At 39.3% G+C, this 24,458-nt stretch overlaps 1 protein-coding gene across 1 annotated transcript in view; it reads right to left on the reverse strand.

The window, feature by feature from the left end:
• CORIN (corin, serine peptidase) overlaps window positions 1-24,458 on the reverse strand; it is a 161,187-nt gene that overhangs the window by 26,514 nt on the left and 110,215 nt on the right. Inside the window, exons 9-13 of the mRNA XM_072862094.1 lie at window positions 24,342-24,458; window positions 20,600-20,698; window positions 9,283-9,514; window positions 5,985-6,130; window positions 3,309-3,416 (exon numbers count right to left, since the gene is read on the reverse strand). Of these exons, the coding sequence (XP_072718195.1) occupies window positions 3,309-3,416; window positions 5,985-6,130; window positions 9,283-9,514; window positions 20,600-20,698; window positions 24,342-24,458 (702 nt within the window). The remainder of the gene's footprint in view (window positions 1-3,308; window positions 3,417-5,984; window positions 6,131-9,282; window positions 9,515-20,599; window positions 20,699-24,341) is intronic.

The following is a 24,458-nucleotide window of genomic DNA, read 5'->3' on the forward strand; positions in this document are numbered from 1 at the left end:
TAAGTGAGTGTTTTACAAACATGAACCAGAGAATCACTACTAGCTCATATGATTACTGGAAAAGTCTACTCACATTTTAACTGTAACTGGATGTGTGGCATGCTTGATTTTGTTTAGATTGAAAAAGCCATGTAAATAAATGTTACAGCACAGAGAAATAAATAGCCTTGAACCTGTGAAACTAATTCCACATGATCAAAGAACTATTTTGGGTATCACCATTTTCCAGGTCTCCTTCTTGACAATATTTGTGATAGCTATTAATGAAAAATTAATTGAAACCAAACAAAACCTTTACTCTGATAAAGAACAAAGAATGCCAGTCATGTTAGGAACTTGATATGAAAATAGAATAAAAAAGCTTAAAAATATATAATTTATGAACCTTGCAATTTTTTAGCAGAGTGTTTATAATTAATTAAATACATGTTTGCTTTTCCCCTTCATCACACATTATAGTGTTACACCGTGAAGTGTTCCATGACTCTCCAAAATTTATCTTTGAGTACAACATAGACAAATATAGAGACAATTTCCTAGGAAAAATTCACTAGTTACTGCATTCAGTGTTCAAATATACTATTTTGTTGGTAGAAGCCATCTACCATTTGGTGTATTTATATTTCTTCTCTAAATATTTTTGGGACATATATTTTTAATTTAATGACAATGAAATGGAAGTGAAAATGGAGGTACGAAAACTTGTACATATTTACATTACCCCCATCTCAAACATATGTTTCGGCAAGAGATAAGGATTCACATATGATCTTACCTTCATTCTTCTTCAAAATATGAAGCAAGTTACCATTTGTTATTCACATGTATATTCCCCATGCAATTATTATTAAGTCATTAACATTAAGACTACCACATTTTTCTCTCAACTAAAATACTACAGTCAGAACTCAGACTGCAGAAAATAATGAAGGACAATACTGGTTTTGAATGTTATGTCTTCAATTTCTTTAGTATTCTTGTAGGACCCTCTTCTGCTCTCTGCCAGAGGCATTGTTCAGCAGCCACTAAATTACAATTGAGCATATTTAATACCACAAACTCTCTTGACGTCTATCATAATAATTTTCAGAAATTACTTTCCTCACACTTCATTGAAATGCACTCAGAAGTCTCACATTCAGAAATCTGGGTCAAATTTTCTCCCCAAATCCTAGTCTAAATGGCACTAAAGCCTTAGGATTTCACTGCATTTGAGTGGTGACATTTCCTCTCACAAACATCATGTGAAAGTATGACAGAGATTCCTAACAGGGAAAGGCAGTGGGTGCTGAATACAGCTCTACTCTGCATGGGCAGAATATACCTTAGTCCCTTTTGACTGTTCTACCTTACATTTTTGGCCAGAGTAGCTTGAGCATCCAAAAGCTGTAGCTAGTCTTTTCCAGCCTCCTCCTCCTCCCTGCACTGTGAAGTTGTTCCATGTCTTTCATTTAAGGCACTTCAAATACAAGGTTTTTAATTTAAATACTGGCTGTTATTTAATAGTATAAAACAAATTTCAGAGGATAAATCTAATAAAATGTGAGCTAGCCATTTACACATGGAAAGATCATCACGTTTTGATTTTGTCCTGCACACATGGAATATGAATGAGTCAGAGACAGTTAATTCTGGAGCTCTACAAGGACTTTCTGTTTTCCAGTAATAGCATTACCCCTGGTCAATGTAATGTCACTCTGACAGCAGTAATTTCCTAGCAGATACGGCCTTCCATATTTATAGAAACTGATAAGAATTCTGCTGATTGCTACTGACATTCTGTCTAGACTATAGAGACAGAGAAAGATCTACTAGAGAAATGAATATTATATATTAGAGCAATATTTCATATGTTAATGTCTAGGAGAATAAAATTACCCTAAAAGATGCATAGCAATTAGCGTTCTAAGGAGTTAAGAACAGGTGGCAACAAAGAATATTTGGCAGGGAGGACAACTGAGACAATTGATTCAAAGGTAAAGAGATGAGAAACTCTGAAAGAGTCACTGTGATCATCAGCTCTGCCTTTCCTTTATAATCCAAACAAGAGAATGACCTAGTATTAAATCCTGTTTCACTGAGCTTATCTTTTTTTTCTTTTTGCTTTCTTTTTGCAGGGGGAGGGGAATGGGGCAGAAAGAGGAGAGAGAATACACGCATGGTTTGAAAATTCGCAGAGACTGAGAATATATCGTGCCTTAGTGATAAATAACCCCTTGGTTACTCCAATCATCATTAAAAAAACCTGCTCTTAAAAAAGAAGCTTTTTATAGAGCTGACAAACTTGAATTTTAGCCTAGCTTCAGCTTTTAGGTGTTGGATCTTATTTTATTTTTGTGCAGCTGAGTAGAAAGTCTTTTCCTGCCACAGTTTTGTTGCTCACATAAACTGTGCTTCCATCTTAACCCACTCTCTGTTAAAACAAACAGGTTGTGCGCCTTAGCCCTACTCTGCTGGAATGTTTTCCAATCCTTTACTCACATTCACACCTCTTCTCTAAATCCTTAGTGATTTATAATTATTCTCTTTGCCCCTAGGGATGCCAGACCAGCAGACATGCAGAACTCTATGGAGGCTACACCTTAGTCACATAAAGAAATAGTATAAACTCCCTTTTCCTTCTCAAAATTCTCTCGCCAGCCTGTACAAGGATAAACAGCGACCAAGAGATTTGTTGGTTATTCTCAAGCTCAATACATCCCCTTCAGTTAAAAGTCAAGAGCAACTCTACTGTAAGTAAACTCAGAAATATACTGAACAATAAACTTTGTGGTTACCACTTTATCCTTGTACCTACAGCTTGAGGTTGACCACTCTGAAAAAACATGTAATTCTTGACCCTTGCAGTACAGAATCCACTTCAGCAACACAGATCTTTTCTCAATACATCATAATGAGAATATGACCATGTATAAATTTAAAATTATATTTATGAATTCAAGATCTAAACAGCCAGGAAGTCACATTTTAGCTCAGTAGAACATCCAGCAATATCAAAAGAATTAAATCTGCAGCATTTTTTATCTTGATTACTAAAGGAATACTCAAACATCCTGGAATATGGTTAGCAGAATCTAAATGATCAAGTATCATAAATGGCATTGACATTAATCAAGAAGGATGCTTGCTAAAGTATTTTTACTGCCACTAGTCTTAAAAAAAAAACCCACTTTCAAACATATTTTTCTTACAGAAAAAGGGGCTTATGCTCTGAACTGTTATGTTATAACTGAAGGAAGAACAAAACTCATTTTCTAATGCTTCAACTATTCTCCATTCAAAAGATCCAACTTATCGAATTTATTTACCACAGCTGTCCTCATCACTATCATCCTCACAGTCAGCTTGACCATCACATCTTCTGGATGCCAGGACACACCTCCCAGAACGGCACTTGAAGTGACTGGGTGAGCATTCTGTCAATGACAAGGAACAGGGAGAAACAAGACTCCATAAGCTGCAAGCTTAATCATCACATGAGTAGTTATTTATTTATCACTGTGGCTGTTTCGGAAGGGTAAATGACAGGAAGAGAAAGCTTCTGAGATACTAAACTGGAACTATGTAGCAGGCAAGGCTCTTAACAATTGCACTATGAATGGGGTGGAGCAATATTTTCCAGAGCTCTCCCTCACATGCTACCCTCTGTTGAATTTCAAAGCTTTGCCAAATAACTGGCATACAAAGTTTAGATTGTGTGCATGGATTTCCTAACTACTTTTCTCACTGTTGTGCTGTTGTGTGAAGCAGAAATATATCATCTGATATGTTGAAATGAGTATAAGAGATCCCCAGGGTAAAAAAAAAATATATATTTTGGCAATTGTGTGGCTATTTGAATAAAAACACCTATAAATGTCCACTAATTAACCCTTACATCACTTCTGCCTCATCTTACAGAGTATCATTTTGAGAAAGCTTTATTTAGATGGTTTTGAAAAATCCACTCATTTTTTCACACTGTACATGTCACTGACTTTGATGTACAACCTCCATCGTATGTTGCCTTTTTTTTTTTTCCTTCCTGCAAAATCTCTCACATATTTAATACCATGCAGATCCTTGGGTAAATTTTAGGATTCAATAAACAGTTGTACAAAAAATATCATAATGAACTCCAGAGCCTTAGAAAATCACGTTCTAATGATAAAATGTATGTGAACTATACTGCCAATATTTAAGAATAACTCATTATGAAAATAACTAAGTTTACAATGCATACTGTCTTGGCCAGCAGTATTCTTGGATTCAGCACTGACTGGAAGAGAAGTTAAGCAATTCAGCACATTGTAATAACTCTGTCAATTATAGTTTAAGTTGGAAAATCACCTATATTTTGTAATCATAAACATTTTAAATGCTCTCAGAAGCTTATTTTCTTCTGTTACTTTTTTTTTTTTCAGAAATATTTATACAATATTTTAAACTTCCCAGGGAAGACTTTCTAACCAAATCAACATAAAATTCTAGCAGTAAGTGAACCCAAAACAACTCTGATAAGATCCCTTAATTCGTTATACTGTTTCTAAAAGAATACTAAAAACACCTCCTTTTTCACTGATTTTCCAGGAATATCTATTTCAGTGCTAAGATTATCAATAATCAATGAATCAGCTTACTAGGCAGAGTCCCTCTAATTAAAGTGAGAATTTTTTAAAATTATAATTTTTATAAGTGAACAGAATTTCTCTCTAGAAATGGAACACACTAGTCCTGTAAGCAGTAGTACATTTAAAATATAACCATTCTATGTTACGTTTCAAAGCCAAATGATCTAATAACACCGGGAGGAAGGTTAAAAGACATTTGATACCTGAGAAAATTAAATCACGTTATTTTTCTTTAACTCACCTTGTTGTGCCAAAATCTTACTTTTCCTTTCCTATACACTGCTGGGTAATAACGGATAATTCCTTTCTATCAGCCCACTGCTGTAGAGGGAAATTATCTCCTTGTCTCTCAAGAGTTCCGCGACAGAGGATTTCATTACTATGGTATTACATGTCTTTATAAAATCCTCACAGTGATATATGTGCACATGGACTTTGCTTGAAGAAATAGTACTAACTGCTATATATGCTTTACTGTTTTTTCATGATTCCTTCACTATATTCACAGCAATGCATCTTCACTAAAAGAACTATAGATTAACTAGCTTTCGCCCATTGCTTTCTCTGAGCAAGATCAAGACTGTGGACAGACCGTCATCACCGAGTAGGTGAGTGGGAGGAGAAGAGTGAGAACTGAACACAATGAGCATATTGCAGGCACTGTAGCACACACCATCTCACTATTTTCCCAGCTACTTTACTGGCGCTTTGGCAAAAAAAAAGAAAAGGCATGTCAGAATCCTCACAGACCTCACATCCGATGACCACTGCAGAAGGAAAAGCTGCACAGCTTCTCCCTTCATACATACAAAGAATAAGCTTCTAGGCATTTAAGGCAATTTCATTCGTTTGTTCCACGTTCACACTCACAATGATTACTGTTATGGCTGAACTCAAAACCTGAAATTTGTCAGTTGCTACTGAAGCTAGTTTGGCACAACTCTCTACAAAACTTTCCCCAAACAAAATCCAAGAGCAAACAATAGCTGGCAAAGACACTAATGTTACAATATTTTTCTCAGAGCTCTCGTGGGGCTCAGCCTTTTTAAGATTGCCAAGAGTCCACCTCCTGGTTAGAAAAGCATTATTATATCATCTGAATAGGTAAAAAAGTGAAGTATAAACACAGGCAAGCAGTAGGTGTGGTGTTAGCAACAAATCTCAAACATCAGCTTTCACAGATTGAGGGTAATTGATCCTTCCTTCAACTAGATTTCTTATGAGAACTTCCTCTTATTCCCTGAAACCCAGTTTGGAATCATTTCCACAGTTTAAATGTTGTAATTTAAAGAGGAGGTATGGGGAAAAAAATCAGTGAGTCTGGGAACCTAAATAAATCTTTAATTTCCAGTTATATCTATTTATAGGAGTTACCTTCTACATCTTCATTTGGTGTTAGACAAGTTTGGTTGTCTGAGTTCTCATCTGGAAACTGAGTGCAGTCAGTATCTTCTGGCCACTGCAGACCTACAATCCCAAGCACAGACTCACAGCGTTCCTTAGACTGTACACATAATGTCCTGAGGAGACAAAGTGGAATTGCACAAAGTAACTGAGTGAAAGCCTTAGAAATTACCAGTTATTGGAAGTCAATAATCCTAGCCAAAGTTAAAGACGAAGATCAAGGAAAAATCAGTTAATCAGATTTCTTTACATGAAAAAAAATACATACCAAAAGATATGTTGCTACTGTTGAAACATTATTTTAAGTTACTGTATGCAGACTATTACCTGAGTTATAACATAATAGCCAAATATAACTACTTACAAACATCCTCTCCTCTGTAAGGGATGGCAGAGAATCTTTTTTAAGAAGCACTAACTGCCCTCCTTCAGGAAAAAAAGCCAAATACATTTTGTACCAGTGAAATACTACCTGATGACGCTACCTCAGAAACCATGTGGTTTCAGAAGAACAAAATGTTTAAACAAAAGAGTAAAGAACTCCCCAGGGAATATAATAAAATTAAAAGTCTGAGGAAAATCAACACACAGATCAACCTAGTCTTGAGGGTGTTGTCAGTTAGAGCAACAGAAGCTTGTATCACACCTGGAAAAAGGCATGAATATAGTCCTCCTGCTGCATTTTTTTTTTTTTTACCATAGAAAGACAGGACTCACCACACAAAATTGTTTCAGTCCATCTAGATTAATATCCTGTCTTGCAAAATACCCAATGTCAAATTCTTCAAAGGTACAAAAAGAAAATGCATAACAGAAAAATCCCCTATTATTTCAAGCATTATTTCAGACATTTAGCAACTACATTTGCCTGGAATCATAGCTGATGTGCTGTTCAATACAATAGTCTTGTCTTGTATCTGTAGTATTTTGAACCCCTGTTTGTTTTAACTACCTCTCTTTTTTTTTATTTTTGTGGAATATTAACTAGGCAGTATGGGATTAGGAACCTCAACATCCTTTTCATGTCTTCCTCCAAACAGGAACATGCATCGTACTTAACAGGTATTTGTCTAAACTGTTCTTAAAAACTCTTCAGTTAGCAAGGTTTCATATACTTCCCCATCACTCATTCTCATACACAGACATCTATTATTTTCCTTATGTCTCTCCTATAGCTCTCCTGATGTACTTTAAATCCATTGCTTCCTGGTTTAACCTCAGTGAACATAGTGAATAATTTATATATTTTCTCACAGAAGCTCATTTTTACCTATTTGAAGGCTATGATGTCTCCCCAGGTCTTCTCTTGTTTCTAGACCCAGATACTCATTTAATTGCACCTTTTAGACCATATTTTCTAGACCTATAATCATTTGGACTTTCTCCTACCGTTTCAAAGAAAATTCTCCTTTGTTCTTAGAGGCTGAAAAATATTCAACAGTAGGATCCCACCCATTTCTATTTTTTTCAGTTTCCTTCATGTCACTTTTAACTTGCCTTTTATTTAATTTGATTAATTTTTCCAGATATTTCTTCTAGGAACAGACATTCTTTTCATGGAAAGCATTTATTCCACTCATTTTCCTTTGATCTTTGACCAATGGACCATTTTTTTTCCTGCAGTAAGCTTCAAGAAATGCAGTGACCAAAACCAAGCAAACAAATCCATTTAGGATCAATTATTTTATGCTCTTTTGAGAAAAAAATACATTATTAATCTTCTCAAATTTGATTTTGTTTTGATGGATTGCATGAAGAAGAGTCAATGTTTTTCTGCACCAAATGATTCACCATTGAGTTGAGCAGTTGGAAGGAATGGATCAATGGATTGACATTGGTTAACCATGCTACAGTTACAGACTCTCTTCTTTTAGATCCTCCTTAATATCAAAAAGGTTGACTCACACCACTTTACAGCCTCAGCTTTCTGAATGCCAGAATTTTTATTTACCAATGACAAAAACCCAAAACCAACAATAATATGATTAATACATTTTAAAAATTTTATTTTGTTAGCTGAGGCATCTAAGCCATTTCTGTCCTGTGTTCTCTGCACACTCAAATCTTCTGCCAGAGCTGACCCTTTCCAAAAGCTATTGCAAGCCATTTAGTTGTTAGTCTGTGGTGAAAGAATTAAAACACAGATAATCTTCCAAGTAGTACCTATCACAGCACATATGGAAGCCTATTGCAATATTGCCAAGAAAACTTGAAGAGCAATTGGTACTTTTGTTTTTTTTTTTTAATCCTTCCCACATTCCCATACCAAGTCTCACAGTTAGGGTATCAGAATACCTTGGTAACAGACTTCTTTACTTCTCAGTCAAATCTCATCCATAGTACTGTCTATGAATCAATCTAAACAAGTTAACAGTTAACAAGAGTACACATCAGAAAGCAGAGAAATCTCCCCCTTCTTGGTAGGAGAAAGAAATACAAGGTAAAAAAAAAGAGATGTAGCATAGAAATGTGCAATTTTCTGCAATGAAATTCAGTCTACCACTTTTTAAAGAACATTAAGCATATTTAGCAGTTAAGTAAAATATCTCTTTACTCTCCCAATTCAAATAAGTAATGGGATGCCTAAATTGATGCTAACACATAAGGGGCATGAGATTTGACCAGGATTATTCTTCAAACACATTTGTCACAATTTTCATGCAACAACAAAGACAGCTGGAGACTACTTAAATACACATATAGTGTAATCTCCATATCATTATAGGCTAACATGACTGGGATAGGATATGTCCTATCCAGTGATCAGATGCATGAGAACGGTTCAAAGCTGCGCCGGGGGAGGTTTAGGCTGGACATTAGGAAGCGTTTCTTTAGCGAGAGGGTGGTCAAAGACTGGAACAGGCTTCCTCGAGAGGTGGTTGATGCCCCAAGCCTGTCAGTGTTTAAGAGGCCCTTGGACAATGCCCTTAATAGCATGCTTTAACTTGGTCAGCCCTGAACTGGTCAGGCAGTTGGACTAGATGATCGTTGTAGGTCCCTTCCAACTGAAATAGTTTATTCTATTCTATTCAATATATACATTTTGAAAATTATTGAACTGCTATTCATCTCCTTGTTTTGAATACTTCAGATAATAATTACACACGTGTAATAAACTGCATTTAATGATCTTATAAAAGATGGTTTTCTACATTTTGCTATGGAATTCCAAAGCAAAATTTCTGGCATTTTCAATGGAAACAGAAAATTGGGAAAGACTAATATGACAGACAATCAGTCAAGAATTAAATGAAGTATAGTATAGTACCTGCAAGGTGGGATCCGCTGATTTGTATGGGGGTCACATTTTGGTACTAAGATTGTACAGGCAAAAAACATAAGGTACTTGTAGCAGTTGGTCTGAACCAAGGCTGGGAAAAGAGAGGACTCCCAGCTTATAGAGGCTTCCTTCTGCGTCCTGTGGCCCAGGTAGTTTGGGTAATAAGTATAGTTGTAAGGCAAGTTCATACAGAGTTCCAGAGTAATTGGCTCACACTGACCTTTCACAGAAAGAAAACAAAAAAAGAAACACAAATGGTGTGAGATCAAATGAAATACAGAAGAGATAATTACATAAGTATTTAACAAATTTATCAGTCAGGGTATTTCCTCTGAGAAACTACAGGTTTCAGAGCTCAAGACCCGATATGAGCCTATTCATAGCAGTAAAGAAAGGTGGGTTTGACCTCTGCCTACCTAATAACCTATTCAGGTTATATTCCCTTATATTACCTTACCAATATGCATTAACTTCCTGAGTAACACCTTAACTTTAACAAGGTACAATAAACCATTCTTTAAAAACAGATTTATTATTTTCAGATCAAGTTTCTGATGATTTTCAAGAGCTCCTGTACCACACAGCAACACACTTCCTCCTGGTGTACTATACTACCTCAACACACCTCATACTGGCACGGCAATTGTCAAAATTAAGAAGACTGGGATCTTAGGATACTTCGGGTTGGAAAGGATCTCAGGAGGTCTCTAGTCCAATGTCCTGCTCAAAGCTTGGTCAGCTCTGAGGACTGATCAGGTTTCTCAAGGCTTTATTCAGTCGGGTCTTGAAAAATCTCTAATGACAGAGACTGCACAATTTCTCTGTATAGAAAACAGAAGCCAGGATTGTTATTTTAGTTCAGTTTATGTTTTGCATCCCAAGATCTGAAGGAAGAATGGGGACAATAAGGTTATGTATTGCACAAACACTGAGTAAGAGACAGTCTACATGCTAATAATTTAATTCAGATAAGACATAATTTATAATAAAGAGATTGATAAGCAAAAGCAAAATAAATGCAACAAGTCCATATGATTACACAGACCATAGCTATACACAAAAATCATCTGGCTTTTAGGGGGTTTATCACAACACATATTGAACTAACCAAGTATTTTGGATTTTTAAAATTGTACAGCTTTTGTATTTCTTCCCAAATTGGTAGTCAGAAATTTTATTTTTCAATTTTCCACCACAACAGAAAACAACAGACAGAATTTTACTTTAATTCAGACTGAAATTCAGCTTTTTATTTAGCACTGAGACCAACGTGAAATTAGTTAATTTTACTTACTTTTGAAATATGAGACAATTTTCCATGAAAAAGTATACTATTCAAAAGTCATTTGTTATCAAAAGCCTATTCTGGTAGCAAATATATCTTAACACGATTAATATTCTCTGCCATCCAGTTGCTACTGTCAGTTGCCAGCACAATGTGGCAACTGTGTGATCCTATAGCTGGGTCTTTGAAAGGAAGTTAAAAGAAGATCCAACAGTCAATTATTCAGTTGATCAGCAGAACTGGCCAGTCTTTCTTGGACTGGCACTCCCTGTTATAACCTCTTTTAGTATTTACCTCTAATCTGAGGATCACGAAGCTCATTTTATATACAGCTTTTCCTCTCTGCTAAATCCTTGCATACTGCCAATACTGAACTATCTCTGTTGTCTCAAACCATGTAGTTCCAGCTTTGGGGTATATGAGGTTCAAAGACTTCAACAATCCTCCTCACGTTACTGCCGTTTCCTTCTCTTCATGACGAACTCTCCCTTGTCCTCCCATGCTTCAGCCCCAGATGCGCAGATCAGTTTGGTTTTGTCTTTTGATTTTTCCCCAGTAAGCATCTTTTCTTGATGCGTACAGAATATTACATGTTCATCGGTATTTCATGATGAAACCCAAGTAAATTAACACAAAAGTGCATGCAATGTTCTAAGTGTTTGTATAACATAAGATTATTCAAGACTAAAGGGTAGAAATGCACATATATCACTCTTTCTTTTGTCATGCCTCACTTTTACAGGGGTTTAGGTGAGTTCTAGAAGAAAATCTAGCCCACCGAAATGCCCCTGTAGGATAGCTCTTTACATGTTTTCAATATGATTACAATTTTCACACTCTGTTTAGAAAGCTTCTATCACATTATGTGCAAAAGTGTCATTGTAGGTTTGAAAATAATAACTTTGACCCTGAATTCCCTACAATCCACAAGCAGAGTAACAAACAGAACATATACTCCAGGGGAACATCTGACTGAATTTAAGTAACCCAAATGTTAATCTTTCCTTCTGATGTCTGTCCTACAGTTTAAGACATCTTGCTAGTCCCTTATTTATAGTATATGTAAGTACAACCTAATGAGTGGGGAACAAGGAATGAAATTCATTGCATCTTTTATCCTAAATCAAAAAAAACCCAAACAGATTATGCCTGTGTTTAATGTCCTCATGTATTTATTATTAACTTGCTCTACCCGCTATATAGGAATTTGTTCCAAACATAGTAACAGAAGTGAATGGGATATTTCACGGAATCATAGAATGGCTGAGGTTGGAAGGCATCTCTGGAGGTCATCTGGTCCAAACTCCCCGTTCGAGCAGGGCCACCTAGAGCAGGTTGTGCAGAAGCATGACCAGATGTCTTTTGACTGTCTCCGAGGATGGAGTCTCCACAACCCCTCTGGGCAACCTGTGTTCAGTCACCCTCGCAGTGTTTCCTGATGTTCAGAGAGAACCTCCTGTGTTTCAGTTTGTGCCCATTGCCTCTGGTCCTGTCACTGAGCACCAAAATAGCCTCGCTCTGTCCACTTTACACTATCACTTCAGATATTTGTTCTGTTACCATAAATACGTTGTAACTGCATTATAATGCAGAGCCTAAACTAATCAGACATTCTCACACATGGAGAACATCCATCATATCCAATATTGCAAAATGTGGCCTATGCTTTGGAATTTTCCAACCAAAGAGTTATTTGGGCCAGAAAATACTGCTTTGTCAAAACTGAAATTTTCCATGGGAATTATCATCTCTTACCAAAGATGAAATAACTCTGGTCAAAATATGAACAGCAAAAATAACATGAAAAAAGACAAAAGTACTTCCAGATGTTATGCAAGAAAAATCTCTCCCAAATTCTCTTGCTGTTCCATTGTGTATAAACAATTAAATATTCACTGGACCAGAAAGGGAAAAAGAGAGATGATCCAGAAGTCTAATTCAGATTATATGTTACTCCTGTTGAGAATTATGGACTGTTGCCCATAATATGGTGAGGAAACATCTTCATTAAAAAGCTTAGTTTCTCATGGCATGGAATAGGAACATTGTTTTAAAAACCTCAAATGTCACACGTCAAAAAATGTTTTTCACTATCTTGTAACATAGTCCTAGCCACTCAAACATTTTCCAAAATTGCTGTCAGTACATACAATGGGATACAAAAATCTGCATTGATCAGGAAAAGATTTTGGACAACAGGACAAACTGCTTTGGACCACAGTAAGTCTTATACTGATTTATCCACAAGGAAGATGAGTCAAAAAAATAAAGTACACTTCCAGCTTTCTCTTATTGTGAGAAAGACTGAATTGTAGTCACACTGCTTGAAAGACTGTTGCCTTTTACAGGACTGTAGTCGCTGTTTATAAAAGATAATTTGCTTAAGAGAGAACTGCTCCTTGAGTATATAAGAACCAGAGGCTACTGTGGGAATTTATGTATTTACCTACTTGTTGGGTAAGGCTGCTGCTGGTGCCTTGTTTGCCAGCCAAATAGACGACTTGTCGTATGCACAACTGGTGACTACACAGCCATCAGCTGTGAGCCGAATGTTGATCCTGTCACAATATAACAGATATGTTTTATGTGTTCTTTACTAAGCAGCTTAAGTTATAAGTATTTAAAAATAAATAAAATTACAAAATACTGTCTTTTTTGACCTGAGTAAATGTGAAGTTGCTACAGTTTTAAACATATAAAACAGAGTTTAGTGTAACACCTGTTAAGTTTTGGAAGCATTATGAGTAAAGAAGCTTTGAAACAGCAGATAGAAATATGGAAGCCCCCGTTCCTGGGTAAACCACAGTTTTGTGGCAAAGTCAGTAATGCTCAGATAAAAAAGTGGAATCTTCAATTGGAGGAACTGAGAAGCAACACCTGTTCTTAGAGGCACAGGCTGCTAAAGCTGCTGCTTCTCCTACAGGCAGAGAGATCTGGGACTAAAAACATCCTTCACTGCCATGAGTCTTCAGCCCACAGAGAATCAATCTTATCATACACATTTAAACTTGTGACTAGCTAGAGCGGAGTTATTCAAGTCATTAATTATCTCTCAATGAATACTCATGTATTCTGACCTTAAAACATAAGGAAAATATGACCTTCAAATCTCACCAAAGACAAGAAAAGATTACTTGAAGAACTGTTTTCTTTGGTGTGATTTCTTTGGTGAAATCCCTACAGTTCCAAGGGATTTCAGCAGGAACTGCAGATTGTGGTCAACAACCAAAGTAATTTGATCTGTTGTGATATCATGTTGATTTTTCCTTGATTAATGTATGTATCCCAAGATATATTGCTTCCTTTTCACCAGGAGGGGGACAAGCTCTCATGGGAGATAATATCTGACCATGAATTGCAAGACACAGAGGAGAAAATGACCAAGATAATTCAATGAAGATATCCGAGATTTCAATTTAAAAAATGTAAATTATTTTAAAAATTTATATTTTATTAAACTTTTTAAAAAATGAAGTGGATTGTTATTAGTTTTGTGTTATATGGATAACTTCCTTCCTATTTCATAACCCTTTCTAAATATTTCTTGGGGGAGAATGATGGTTTGGCTCACAACACACAAGTAAAAAAACCCACCACCTATTACTGCAATCACCTTAGAAGGCTCTTTCTCACCTGAATAGTTTGGTTACCCATATGGATTAGAGGACAGACCTACACAGGTGATGTACATAGTAAGCATCTGCTGCAGACCACCTTAGCGAAAAGAGGAGGTAGATGAACCCTTCTTCAGAGAGCTGGAAGGTGCCTCATGATTGCAGGCCCTGGTACTTGTGAGAGTTTTAATCATGCTGATATCTGCTTGAAGGACAGTGAGTTGGTCTTAAAGGAGAGCCTCCTCAGAGCACAGGAAGAGTCCATTCCAATGCAGAGCAAGTCAAGCAAGCGTGGCATAAGGCCACCTTGGCTGAAAATGGATCTCCTGACCAAGCTCAAACACAAAAAAGAATATACAGAAGACAAAACAGGGAACAGAGCACTTAAGTGGAACGTAGAGGCATTTACCGAGTATATAAGAATGGAGTTAGAAAAGCCAACGCTCAGCCAGAATTGAAACTACTGAGCAATGTAAAGGGCAAGAAGGAGGGCTCTTGTAAGTACATTGGCAGCAAAAGGAAACGTAAGAAAAACGTGGCACCTGATGACTGGAAAAAGGCAAACATCACATCCATCTTTAGGAGGGGCAAGAAGGAGGATCCAGGGGACCACAGTCCAGTCAGTCTATCCTCAGTCCCCAGGAAGATTATGGACCAGTTCCTTCTGGAAGACATGTCCACACATGAAGAAAAAAAGGTGACTGGGAACAGCCAAAATGGATTTATCATGGGAAAATCATGCCTGATTAATCTGATTGCTGTCTCTGACAAGATGACTGGCTGTCATTCCCTTTTATTCAGCGCTTGTGCATATCTGGAGTATTGTGTCCAGGTTTTTGGCTCCCCAATTCATGAAAGACATCAACATACTGGAATGAGGTCAGTGGAGGGCCACCAAGCAGGTTAGGGGACTGGATCACATGATCTACAGGCAAAAGTTGGGAAAAGAGGGTTTGTTCAGCCATCAAAAAGGAAGGCTAAGGGGAGATCTTATTGCTGTTAACAATTACCTAATGGGAAGGTGTGAAGCAGACAGAGCCAGACTCTTAGAAGTACGCAGGGATAGGATGAGAGGTAAAAGACACAAGTTGTAACACAGAGAATTCCAGTTACATGTATGGAAAAAAGTTTTTTACCATGAGAGTGGCCTAACACTGGAACAGGTCTCCCAGGGAGACTGTGGAATCTCTGTCCTTAGAGATACTCAAAACTCAGCTGCACAAGGTCATGGGCCACATGACTTAATTGGCACTACTTTGATCAGGAGTTTGGACTAATTGATTAAAGGTGTGAACCAACTTCCTTCTAATGCTAAACATGGTACTTATGATTGTCCTTTTTCAAAAAGTTAGGAGAAGCATTGATAGAAGCACATGTAAAGCAGATATGCTCAAGTATCTTATATCTTTACTTTAGCAGCATCTAAAGGCCCCAGCATGAATGGTGCCTGTCTCAAACACAGAATCACAGAATCACAGAATCGTATAGGTTGGAAAAGACCTTTAAGACCATCAAGTCCAACCGTAAACCTAACACTACCAAGACCACCACTATACCATGTTCCTAAGCACCTCATCCAAACGTCTTTTAAATACCTCCAGGGATGGTGACTCAACCACTTCCCTGGGCAGCCTGTTCCAATGCTTGATAACCCTTTCAGTGAAGTAAAATTTCCTAATATCCAGTCTAAACCTCCCCTGGTGCAACTTGAGGCCATTTCCTCTTGTCCTCTCACTTGTTACCTGGGAGGAGACCCCACCTCTCTACAACCTCCTTTCAGGTAGTTGTAGAGAGCAATAAGGTCTCCCCTCAGCCTCCTTTTCTCCAGGCTAAACAACCCCAGTTCCCTCAGCCGCTTCTCAGAAGACTTCTGCTCTAGACCCTTCACCAGCTTCGCTGCCCTTCTCTGGACACCCTCCAGCACCTCAATGTCTCTCTTGTAGTGTGGGGCCCAAAACTGAACACAGTATTCGAGGTGCGGCCTCACCAGTGCCAAGTACAGGGGCACAATCACTTCCCTGCTCCTGCTGGCCACGCTATTTTTGATACAAGCCAGGATGCCATTGGTTTCTTGGCCACCTGGGCACACTGCTGGCTCATATTCAGGTGGCTGTCCACCAACACCCCCAGGTCCTTCTCTGCCAGGCAGCTTTCCAGCCACTCTTCCCCAAGCCTGTAGCGTTGCATGGGGTTGCTGTGGCCCAAGTGCAGGACCTTGCACTTGGCCTTGTTAAACCTCATACAATTGGCCTCGGCCCATTGATCCAGCCTGTCCAGGTCCCTCTGTAGAGCCTTCCTACCCTCAAGCAGATCAACACTCCCGCACAACTTGGTGTCATCTGCACACTTACTGAGGGTGCACTCGATCCCTTCATCCAGATCATTGATAAGGATATTAAACAGGACTGGCCCCAGCACAGAGCCCTGGGGAACACCGCTTGTGACCAGCCACCAACTGGAGTAAACTCCATTCACCACCACTCTTTGGGCCCGGCCATCCAGCCAGTTCTTTACCCAGTGAAGAGTATACCCGTCCAAGCCATGAGCAGCCAGTTTCTCCAGGAGAATGCTGTGGGAAACCGTGTCAAAGGCTTTACTGAAGTCTAGATAGACAACATCCACAGCCTTTCCCTCATCCACTAGGCGAGTCACCTTGTCGTAGAAGGAGATCAGGTTGGTCAAGCAGGACCTGCCTTTCCTGAACCCATGCTGGCTGGGCTTGATCCCTTGGTTATTCTCTGCATGCGGTGTGAATGCACTCAGGATGATCTGCTGCATCAGCTTCCCCGGTACCGAGGTCAGGCTGACAGGCCTGTAGTTCCCCAGGTCCTCCTTCTGGCCCTTCTTGAAGATGGGCATCACATTTGCTAATCTCCAGCCAGCTGGGACCTCCCCAGTTAGCCAGGACTGCTGGTAAATGATGGAAAGGGGCTTGGTGAGCACATCTGCCAGTTCCTTCAGTACTCTCGGGTGGATCTCATCAGGCCCCATAGACTTGTGAGTGTCTAAGTGGTGCAGCAGGTCACTAACCATTTCCCCCTGGATTATGGGGGCTCCATTCTGGTCCCCGTCCCTATCTTCCAACTCCGGGGGCTGGGTACCCAGAGAACAATTGGCCCTACTAATAAAGACTGAGCCAAAGAAGGCATTAAGTACCTCAGCCTTTTCCTCATCCTTGGTCACTGTGTTCCCTCCCCCGTCTACTAGGGGCTGGAGATTCTCCTTAGCTCTCCTTTTGCTGCTAATGTATTTGAAGAAGTATTTTTTGTTGTCTTTTACAGCAGCAGCCAGATTGAGCTCTAGCTCAGCTTTGGCCCTTCTAATGTTCTCCCTGCACAGCCTCGCTACACCTTTGTAGTCCTCTTGACTTGCCTGCCCCTTCTTCCAGAGGTCGTAGACTCTCCTCTTTTTCCTGAGTTCGAGCCAGAGCTCTCTAGTCAGCCAGGTTGGTCTTATTCCCCACCAGCTCATCTTTCGGCACCTGGGGACAGCCCGCTCTTGTGCCTTTAGGACTTCCTCCTTAAAGAATGTCCAGCCTTCCTGGACTCCTTTGCCCATTAGGGCTGCCTCCCAGGGGACTCTCTCGACCAGTCTCCTAAACAGGCCAAAGTCTGCCCTCCGGAAGTCTAAGGTGGCAGTTTTGCTGAGCCCCCTCGCCGCTTCTCCACATATCAAAAACTCTATCATTTCGTGATCACTCTGCCCAAGACGGCCTCCAACCATCACATGGCTCACAAGTCCTTCTCTGTTTGTGAACAAGAGGTCCAGCAGGGCACCTTCCCTACTTGGCTCACTCACCAGCTGTGTCAGGAAGTTATCTGCCACACGCTCTAGGAACCTCCTAGACTGTTTCCTCTCTGCTGTATTGTATTTCCAGCAGACATCCGGTAGGTTGAAGTCCCCCACAAGAACAAGGGCTAGCGATCGTGAGGCTTCTCCCAGCTGCTTATAGAATAGTTCATCAGTCTCCTCATCGTGGTTGGGTGGTCTGTAACAGACTCCCACCACAATATCTGCCTTGTTGGCCTTCCCCCTGATTCTCACCCATAGATACTCCACCCTATCATCACCATCATAGAGCTCTAAACTATCCAGACACTCCCTGACACATAGGGCTACCCCACCACCTCTCCTGCCTCTCCTATCCCTCCTGAAGAGTTTATAGCCATCCATCGCCGCGCTCCAGTTGTGCGAGTCATCCCACCATGTTTCCATGATGGCAACCATATAATAGTTTTCCTGCTGCACAATGGCTTCCAACTTCTCCTGCTTGTTGCCCATGCTGTGTGCATTGGTGTGGAGGCACTTCAGCTGGGCTGTCGTCCGTGTCTCCTTCATAGAACACCCCTTGTGTGCTTTGAGGTGTTTCACTGGCATTTCCCTCCTGGCTCCTATTGCCTCAGTATCCCCTAGCTCAATTCTGTTCGACTTCAGCTGTGCCCCAGCATACCCCGCACACCTCAGAGACACAGGCTGAGTGCCATCACTGGCACCCGCTCCCTCTAACCATGGCACGTCGTCCCTCAGCTTCCCTCGGGCAAGCCTGATATTATCCCCCTCCACCTTTGAGTCTAGTTTAAAGCTCTGTCGATGAGCCCCGCAAGTTCCTGAGCAAAGATTCTCTTTCCCCTTTGAGAAAGATGAATCCCATCAGATGCCAGCAAACCTCATGCTGTGTAGGCCATCCCGTTGTCAAAAAAAACAAATCCGTGGCGATGACACCAGCCACAGAGCCATGAGTTAATAGATTGGGTGCCTCTGTTCCTTCTAGTGTCACTGCCCACAACTGGAAGGAGAGAGGAGAAAATAACCTGTTCTCCAGAGTCCCTTACTAGCCGTCCCAAGGCCCTGAAGTCTCTTTTGATTGCCCTAGGACTTCGTGTTGCAGCTTCATCGCCCCCCACATGGAAGAGCAGCAGGGGGTAATAATCCAAGGGCCGTACCAGGCTAGGGAGTATCCTCGTGACATCCTTCACCCGGGCTCCAGGGAGGCAGCAGACTTTCCTAAGAGGAGGGTCCGTCCGGCATATTGGACCCTCGGTTCCCCTCAGAATGGAGTCACCCACAACTATAACCCGTCTTCTCTTCCTTGTGGAGGTGGTGTTAATACGAGAGGTACGTTCTTCTGACCTGGGTGACACCTCTGGTGTAGATAGACTGTCGTCCCCATCCTCCATTGACTGGCCTTCCACCTCCAGGGCCTCATACCTGTTGTACAGAGGCACCTGGGGAGGCGAGGTGGGCAGGGAGGGCCTTTGCCTGCCGCCACAAGCGTGGACTTGCCTCCATTCACTCTCCGCCTTTGAGCTGCTGCCTTCAGCCCGGTGGGGGGGGGATAGAGGATCCCCTTGATCGTGGGTTCTTACTGGTGGCTGCTGCTGCTCCTGTTCCTGTCTCAGGGGGGGCAGAGCATGGCACCACCAGTCGATCTCTTTCTCAACAAACACTTGTGGGTGACAGTCACAACTTTAGAGAGACTGTGGAGTTTAAACTAGTTGACCTTCCAATATCCATTCCAACCTAAATGGAATAACATTATCCAAACAAGCTACCATATAGTACCAAACCATACCTTGCAGAGATAACTGCTCAGCACAAAGCAATTATAGGATATGTCTACACATCCACATGTAAGTGAAGGCAAGCCTGCCCACGTGCCAAGGTGACCTGAATTGATGTGACTGTATTAACACATCACCAAGTTCTAATTAACTGAATAATTCTGAATACAGTTCTGCCCCAGTTTCAAAACCTAGCCAAATATACTTCTTTTGAGTATCTATTCACAGTGCTGCATTGCACAAGTGAGAAAGAGAGCTACTCAGAAGCAAGTGTACAGTGGGTACAAGGAGGCTTGCATGGAGTGGTATAGTACAGGACATAGAAATGAAGATACACAGTGTTGAAGACCCCGATCCTCTACAATATGTACTGGTCAGAAGAATAACTAGTTTTGCCAGTTTGAATATCAAAATTATTCCTTCATAAAAGGGCTAAAAGTTCTCCAGACTACTAAACACAGTACCATGTTTTCTTATATTTTGAAAATAAACCAGTAGCTTCTGCTTTACACTTACAGTATGTTGTTTACTTTATGTAAACACTGAATTAAATGTTATTAAATGTTAAGAAAAAGTGAAACTGTAAACACCCATTAAGAACATATCAAAAATTCACAGAAGGGAAAATATCTCAATGTCAAATGTTATGAATATCTCTTAGTACATCAATAATTAAGAGTTATGATGAAAATTTTGTTTCAACTTTGCCCTTTTCAATACTTAATCATTACACATGTGTATTAGATAGTAAATTAAAGTATTACTTACTGTGTCCTACCCTGCATCTTCATTATACTCTAAAACACCCTAAAATAATGACAGTATGAAACATGTAACCTACTTACTGCAGTTTGTCTGGCTGTTTCTCATCTCACAGAGAGAAGTTCCACAGGGATCAGGACAGGAAGTACATCTCTGGTCTCCCTCCTGACAGAGGGTTTGACCTGAGGAAAATAGAAATTTACTATTCTAATTATTTACCAGACTAATAAAAATGACTGGAGCGTAGTGATGAGAAAATACAGAGTTTACATTACAATTAAGTATTTCCTTTACAGAGTTGAATAAGTACCCTACAGCATTCCAAGTGCAGTAAGGAAGTGGTGTAAGGAAGAAAAGTGTGCAGCACTGTCCAGATGTCACTTTTCTTTACCCCTATGTTCAATATAAGAGTTTATATCCCAGTTTCTGAATGAGAGGTATGGATCTCTGAAGGCCATTTACCGTAGTCCTCTGGCAGGGTACGAAAAGTCACGTAAATCAGATTTCAAAGGGAACAATAGGTCCTAGCTGAAAGAGAATACCCTCTGGGAATTATTCTTCAGTGCCATTCAGTTGATCTGCTTCTCATTTTATTATTGTTTTGGTGGACAATAAAAACCATCCTGAAGAAAGGCCAGAGCTGAAGCTTTATTGTCCTTCTTTAGCTGGTTAAAAAACAAACAACAACAACAAAAAGAAACCCAAAAAGGCAATGGTCCTAAGGATGGAATTCAGAATAACTAAAACCAGCACTTCATCAAAAAGTTTCTGAGCACATTACCTGGGTAGTTAGTTTCTCTGACAAATCCCTGGACTTCTCTCTGTCTCATAGCGCTGGTAACTCCTTTCCAAACCATTAAATTCTCTCTTCCATATGACTTTTGCAAAATCAGTCATTTAATTTACTATGCTGTACACAGAGACTGAACAGTTTGGATTTTATCATCTCATCTTGTTTAAAATGGTTTACTGCAACTATTGCTTGGTGTTTGTATTACACCGCTGTCCATGAACATTAATCATTCAGTCATGGCATCCTTATATTGGGCATACAGAAGATGCTGAAGAAATATCTTGTTTCAATGACCTTGACAACAACCTTGTCCCAAAGAACTGATGATGTAGTCATATCTATTCATAATTATGTGGATTTACTTTCCTTCATACATGTTATACATTGAAGCAATGGAGGTACTTTATTTTGCTGTAGCAATTGACTGTCTTATTTTACAGGTGCATCTGATTGCAAAAGGGAACTTGAAAGGTAGGAAAAACCTTTTGACTTCTAAAGCTATCACAAATCTTTACATTAAAATTAATTTTTAAAGTTTGTTCCAACTCCTCCTTATCCCACAGTGGAAGGGTTTCTCAACTCTTTAAAAACCCCTGTGCTACAGTGTAGATTCTTTTGATCCTAGCACAGCCAATGCTGAATTTCTATAAACACACTCTGCCCTGTCTTTTGAAGGGATCACAGAACCAGCTGCAAGTACATCTATATTAGATTTCTATTGTCACAAAAATGAATTACAGCAGTAATATTAATAGATGCCATACCTTAACTTTCCTTAAGATATGTAGTGAAGGAAACCATTTTTCTCGTTTGGATATAGATGAAGCAATGGTCATTCGTAATCCCGATAAGTATATACTTGTACTATTACACAAGGTCCCTGTATCCTTATACAGGCAAGTGGCAAGTCGCTACATCTTGACCCCAAATTTCTATGCTGATTTCACATATTTACTGTGTTTGTAACAAAACCAATATTCCAGATCACTTCAGCCCTAACTTCACTGCCTCTGCTAGGCATATCCAAATTGTTTGGTTTGTAGAGCAGAGAAGTCTTTGTATTAAGTGTATGTCCTATTACATTTTCTGTAGTTGCTGAAATCAACAACATACATAAGAAATACAAAAGAAAGTTACAAACAAGAATTCTGCCTTGCTTTTACATGGACTTTGCAAGGAACTAAAGAGGAATAATCCAAAGGAAGTCCAAATTCTGCCCATGTATTCTCATGCAAATTTAGGATGGACAGGATATGGTTGCATAAAGGAAGAATTTTGCTCTACACAATATTGCAAAATATTAGACAGAGTTTTTTTGCACATTGAAGAATGAATAATAAGAACAAGGAAAACTTTCGTATTTAAAAGCTTTGCAGTTTAATGCTAAGCAGAAAAATCTTTCAGCATATAGTGAGATCATTGACTACACAATTATCACCCCATCCTACTCCTCTGCATTTAGTATCCTTGAATCTATATCTGTTCATCTTATCAAAAAAAGATTTTTAACCATTTCCTCAACATCCACAGAGGAGCAGTGAAAACAAAACACGTCACTGACTTCTAGCCCAGATCACGCATCAGCATTTTCAGTGAAATCTCTTTTACTAGTGATAAACAAATTTAAGAGGCTTAAGTTGGGTGAATTTTAAAAGTTGAAATAGTTGCTTATAGAATGCTCTAAATAGTTCTGTACTTTTCAATTTATCCCATTCTCCTGCCTCATCTCTTTTACATTAAAAATGATAGTTTCATTATCAGCAAGAGAAATGGAGGACCATGGAATTCATAGACTAAGGTTGAGGTTGGACATCAGGAAAGATGAAGAATAAAAACTGAGCATTCTGTGATATTACACAGTCAAAACTAAGCACAAGGCTTGGTCCTCGGTTTTTAGATTGCCACAGTCAGAACTGGAAGACATTTCATGCAAGACCTTTTTGCAACGTCAGCATTAATTGCAAAGAAGAACAATGGTCATTTCTATGTTTCAGCTTCTCGGGGTTTTTTTGGAATGGCGATGTTTAAGTTGGAGTAGGAAGATCCCAAGAACTTAACATGTAGAGAAGAGACTGAGTAAGACACGCTTATGAAAGGATTTCTTCTAGACTGGTTTCCTAAAGAAATGAGGCTTATATAATCACACCGTGTATTTATCTTATGATAACAGCTCTGTTCTACTCTAATAACTTTTGAATAGGTTGTTCTATTACCTCTACATCTGCCAGCACTAGAGTTTTCTAAACTAAGTGAATTCCTTTAATTTCTTAAAAATAAGATTCACAAGAGAAAGACGTTAATCATTCTCTCATTGAAGGAAAGGCTTCAGTCTGCATCTAGACCTTACCAGATACAAGAGTATTACATTTGAAAAATACCTTCAAATTCTGAAACCATCACAACATGACAATATCTCTTTCTGAGTGTCAAAAAGTACCACAGGACACAAGTCTGTTCCTGGTCTGTGCCAAGTCTGTTCCAAGTCTGTTCCCAGAACAACCACGTTCTGGGGCCCAAGAAACACCCTGGTTTCCTTTTCTTTCATACAATCCATCATGAGACAGCTATTAAGTAGCTGTGAAAACGTACGTTCTCATATATTTCCCTTAGTCACACTAAATCATTATTTTACTTATGAAAACATTCTTTCTCTGACTCCCAAGTTCTGATGAAAAAAGGATTTTAATGAGAAAATTCCTCCTCAAACAACACCAGTTCCTGTGATAGCAGCTTCTAATTGCTGCAGACAATGTGAATATGGATTAATCTGTTTCAAGTAACTGCTGGTCATGTCAGATAACCAAATACTATGCTAAATATCACCTCAATTTCTTTAACTTTTTATATTTTTAAGGACTAATAAAACTTTGCTTACAACTTCCTATGTGAAAGCAGACACCAACCAGCCTTAGTAAGTGTTATTTGAAAGGCAAAGAAAGTAAATTTGTCAGACAGGTTTAGCGAAAGGCACTTCAGAACAAAGCAGTCAATGGTAGGTTCAGTAAGAAGAGTAAAATGAGGGATATCCTTACTTTCACTGCAGTTTTCTTCATCACTTCCATCTTTACAGTCATTATCTCCATCACACTGGAATGCACTAGGAATGCACTGCCCATTTCTGCACTCCACCAGACCCTGACTATGACATG

This window comes from Ciconia boyciana, chromosome 5, assembly GCF_034638445.1.
Source record: "Ciconia boyciana chromosome 5, ASM3463844v1, whole genome shotgun sequence".
Taxonomy (NCBI): domain Eukaryota; kingdom Metazoa; phylum Chordata; class Aves; order Ciconiiformes; family Ciconiidae; genus Ciconia; species Ciconia boyciana.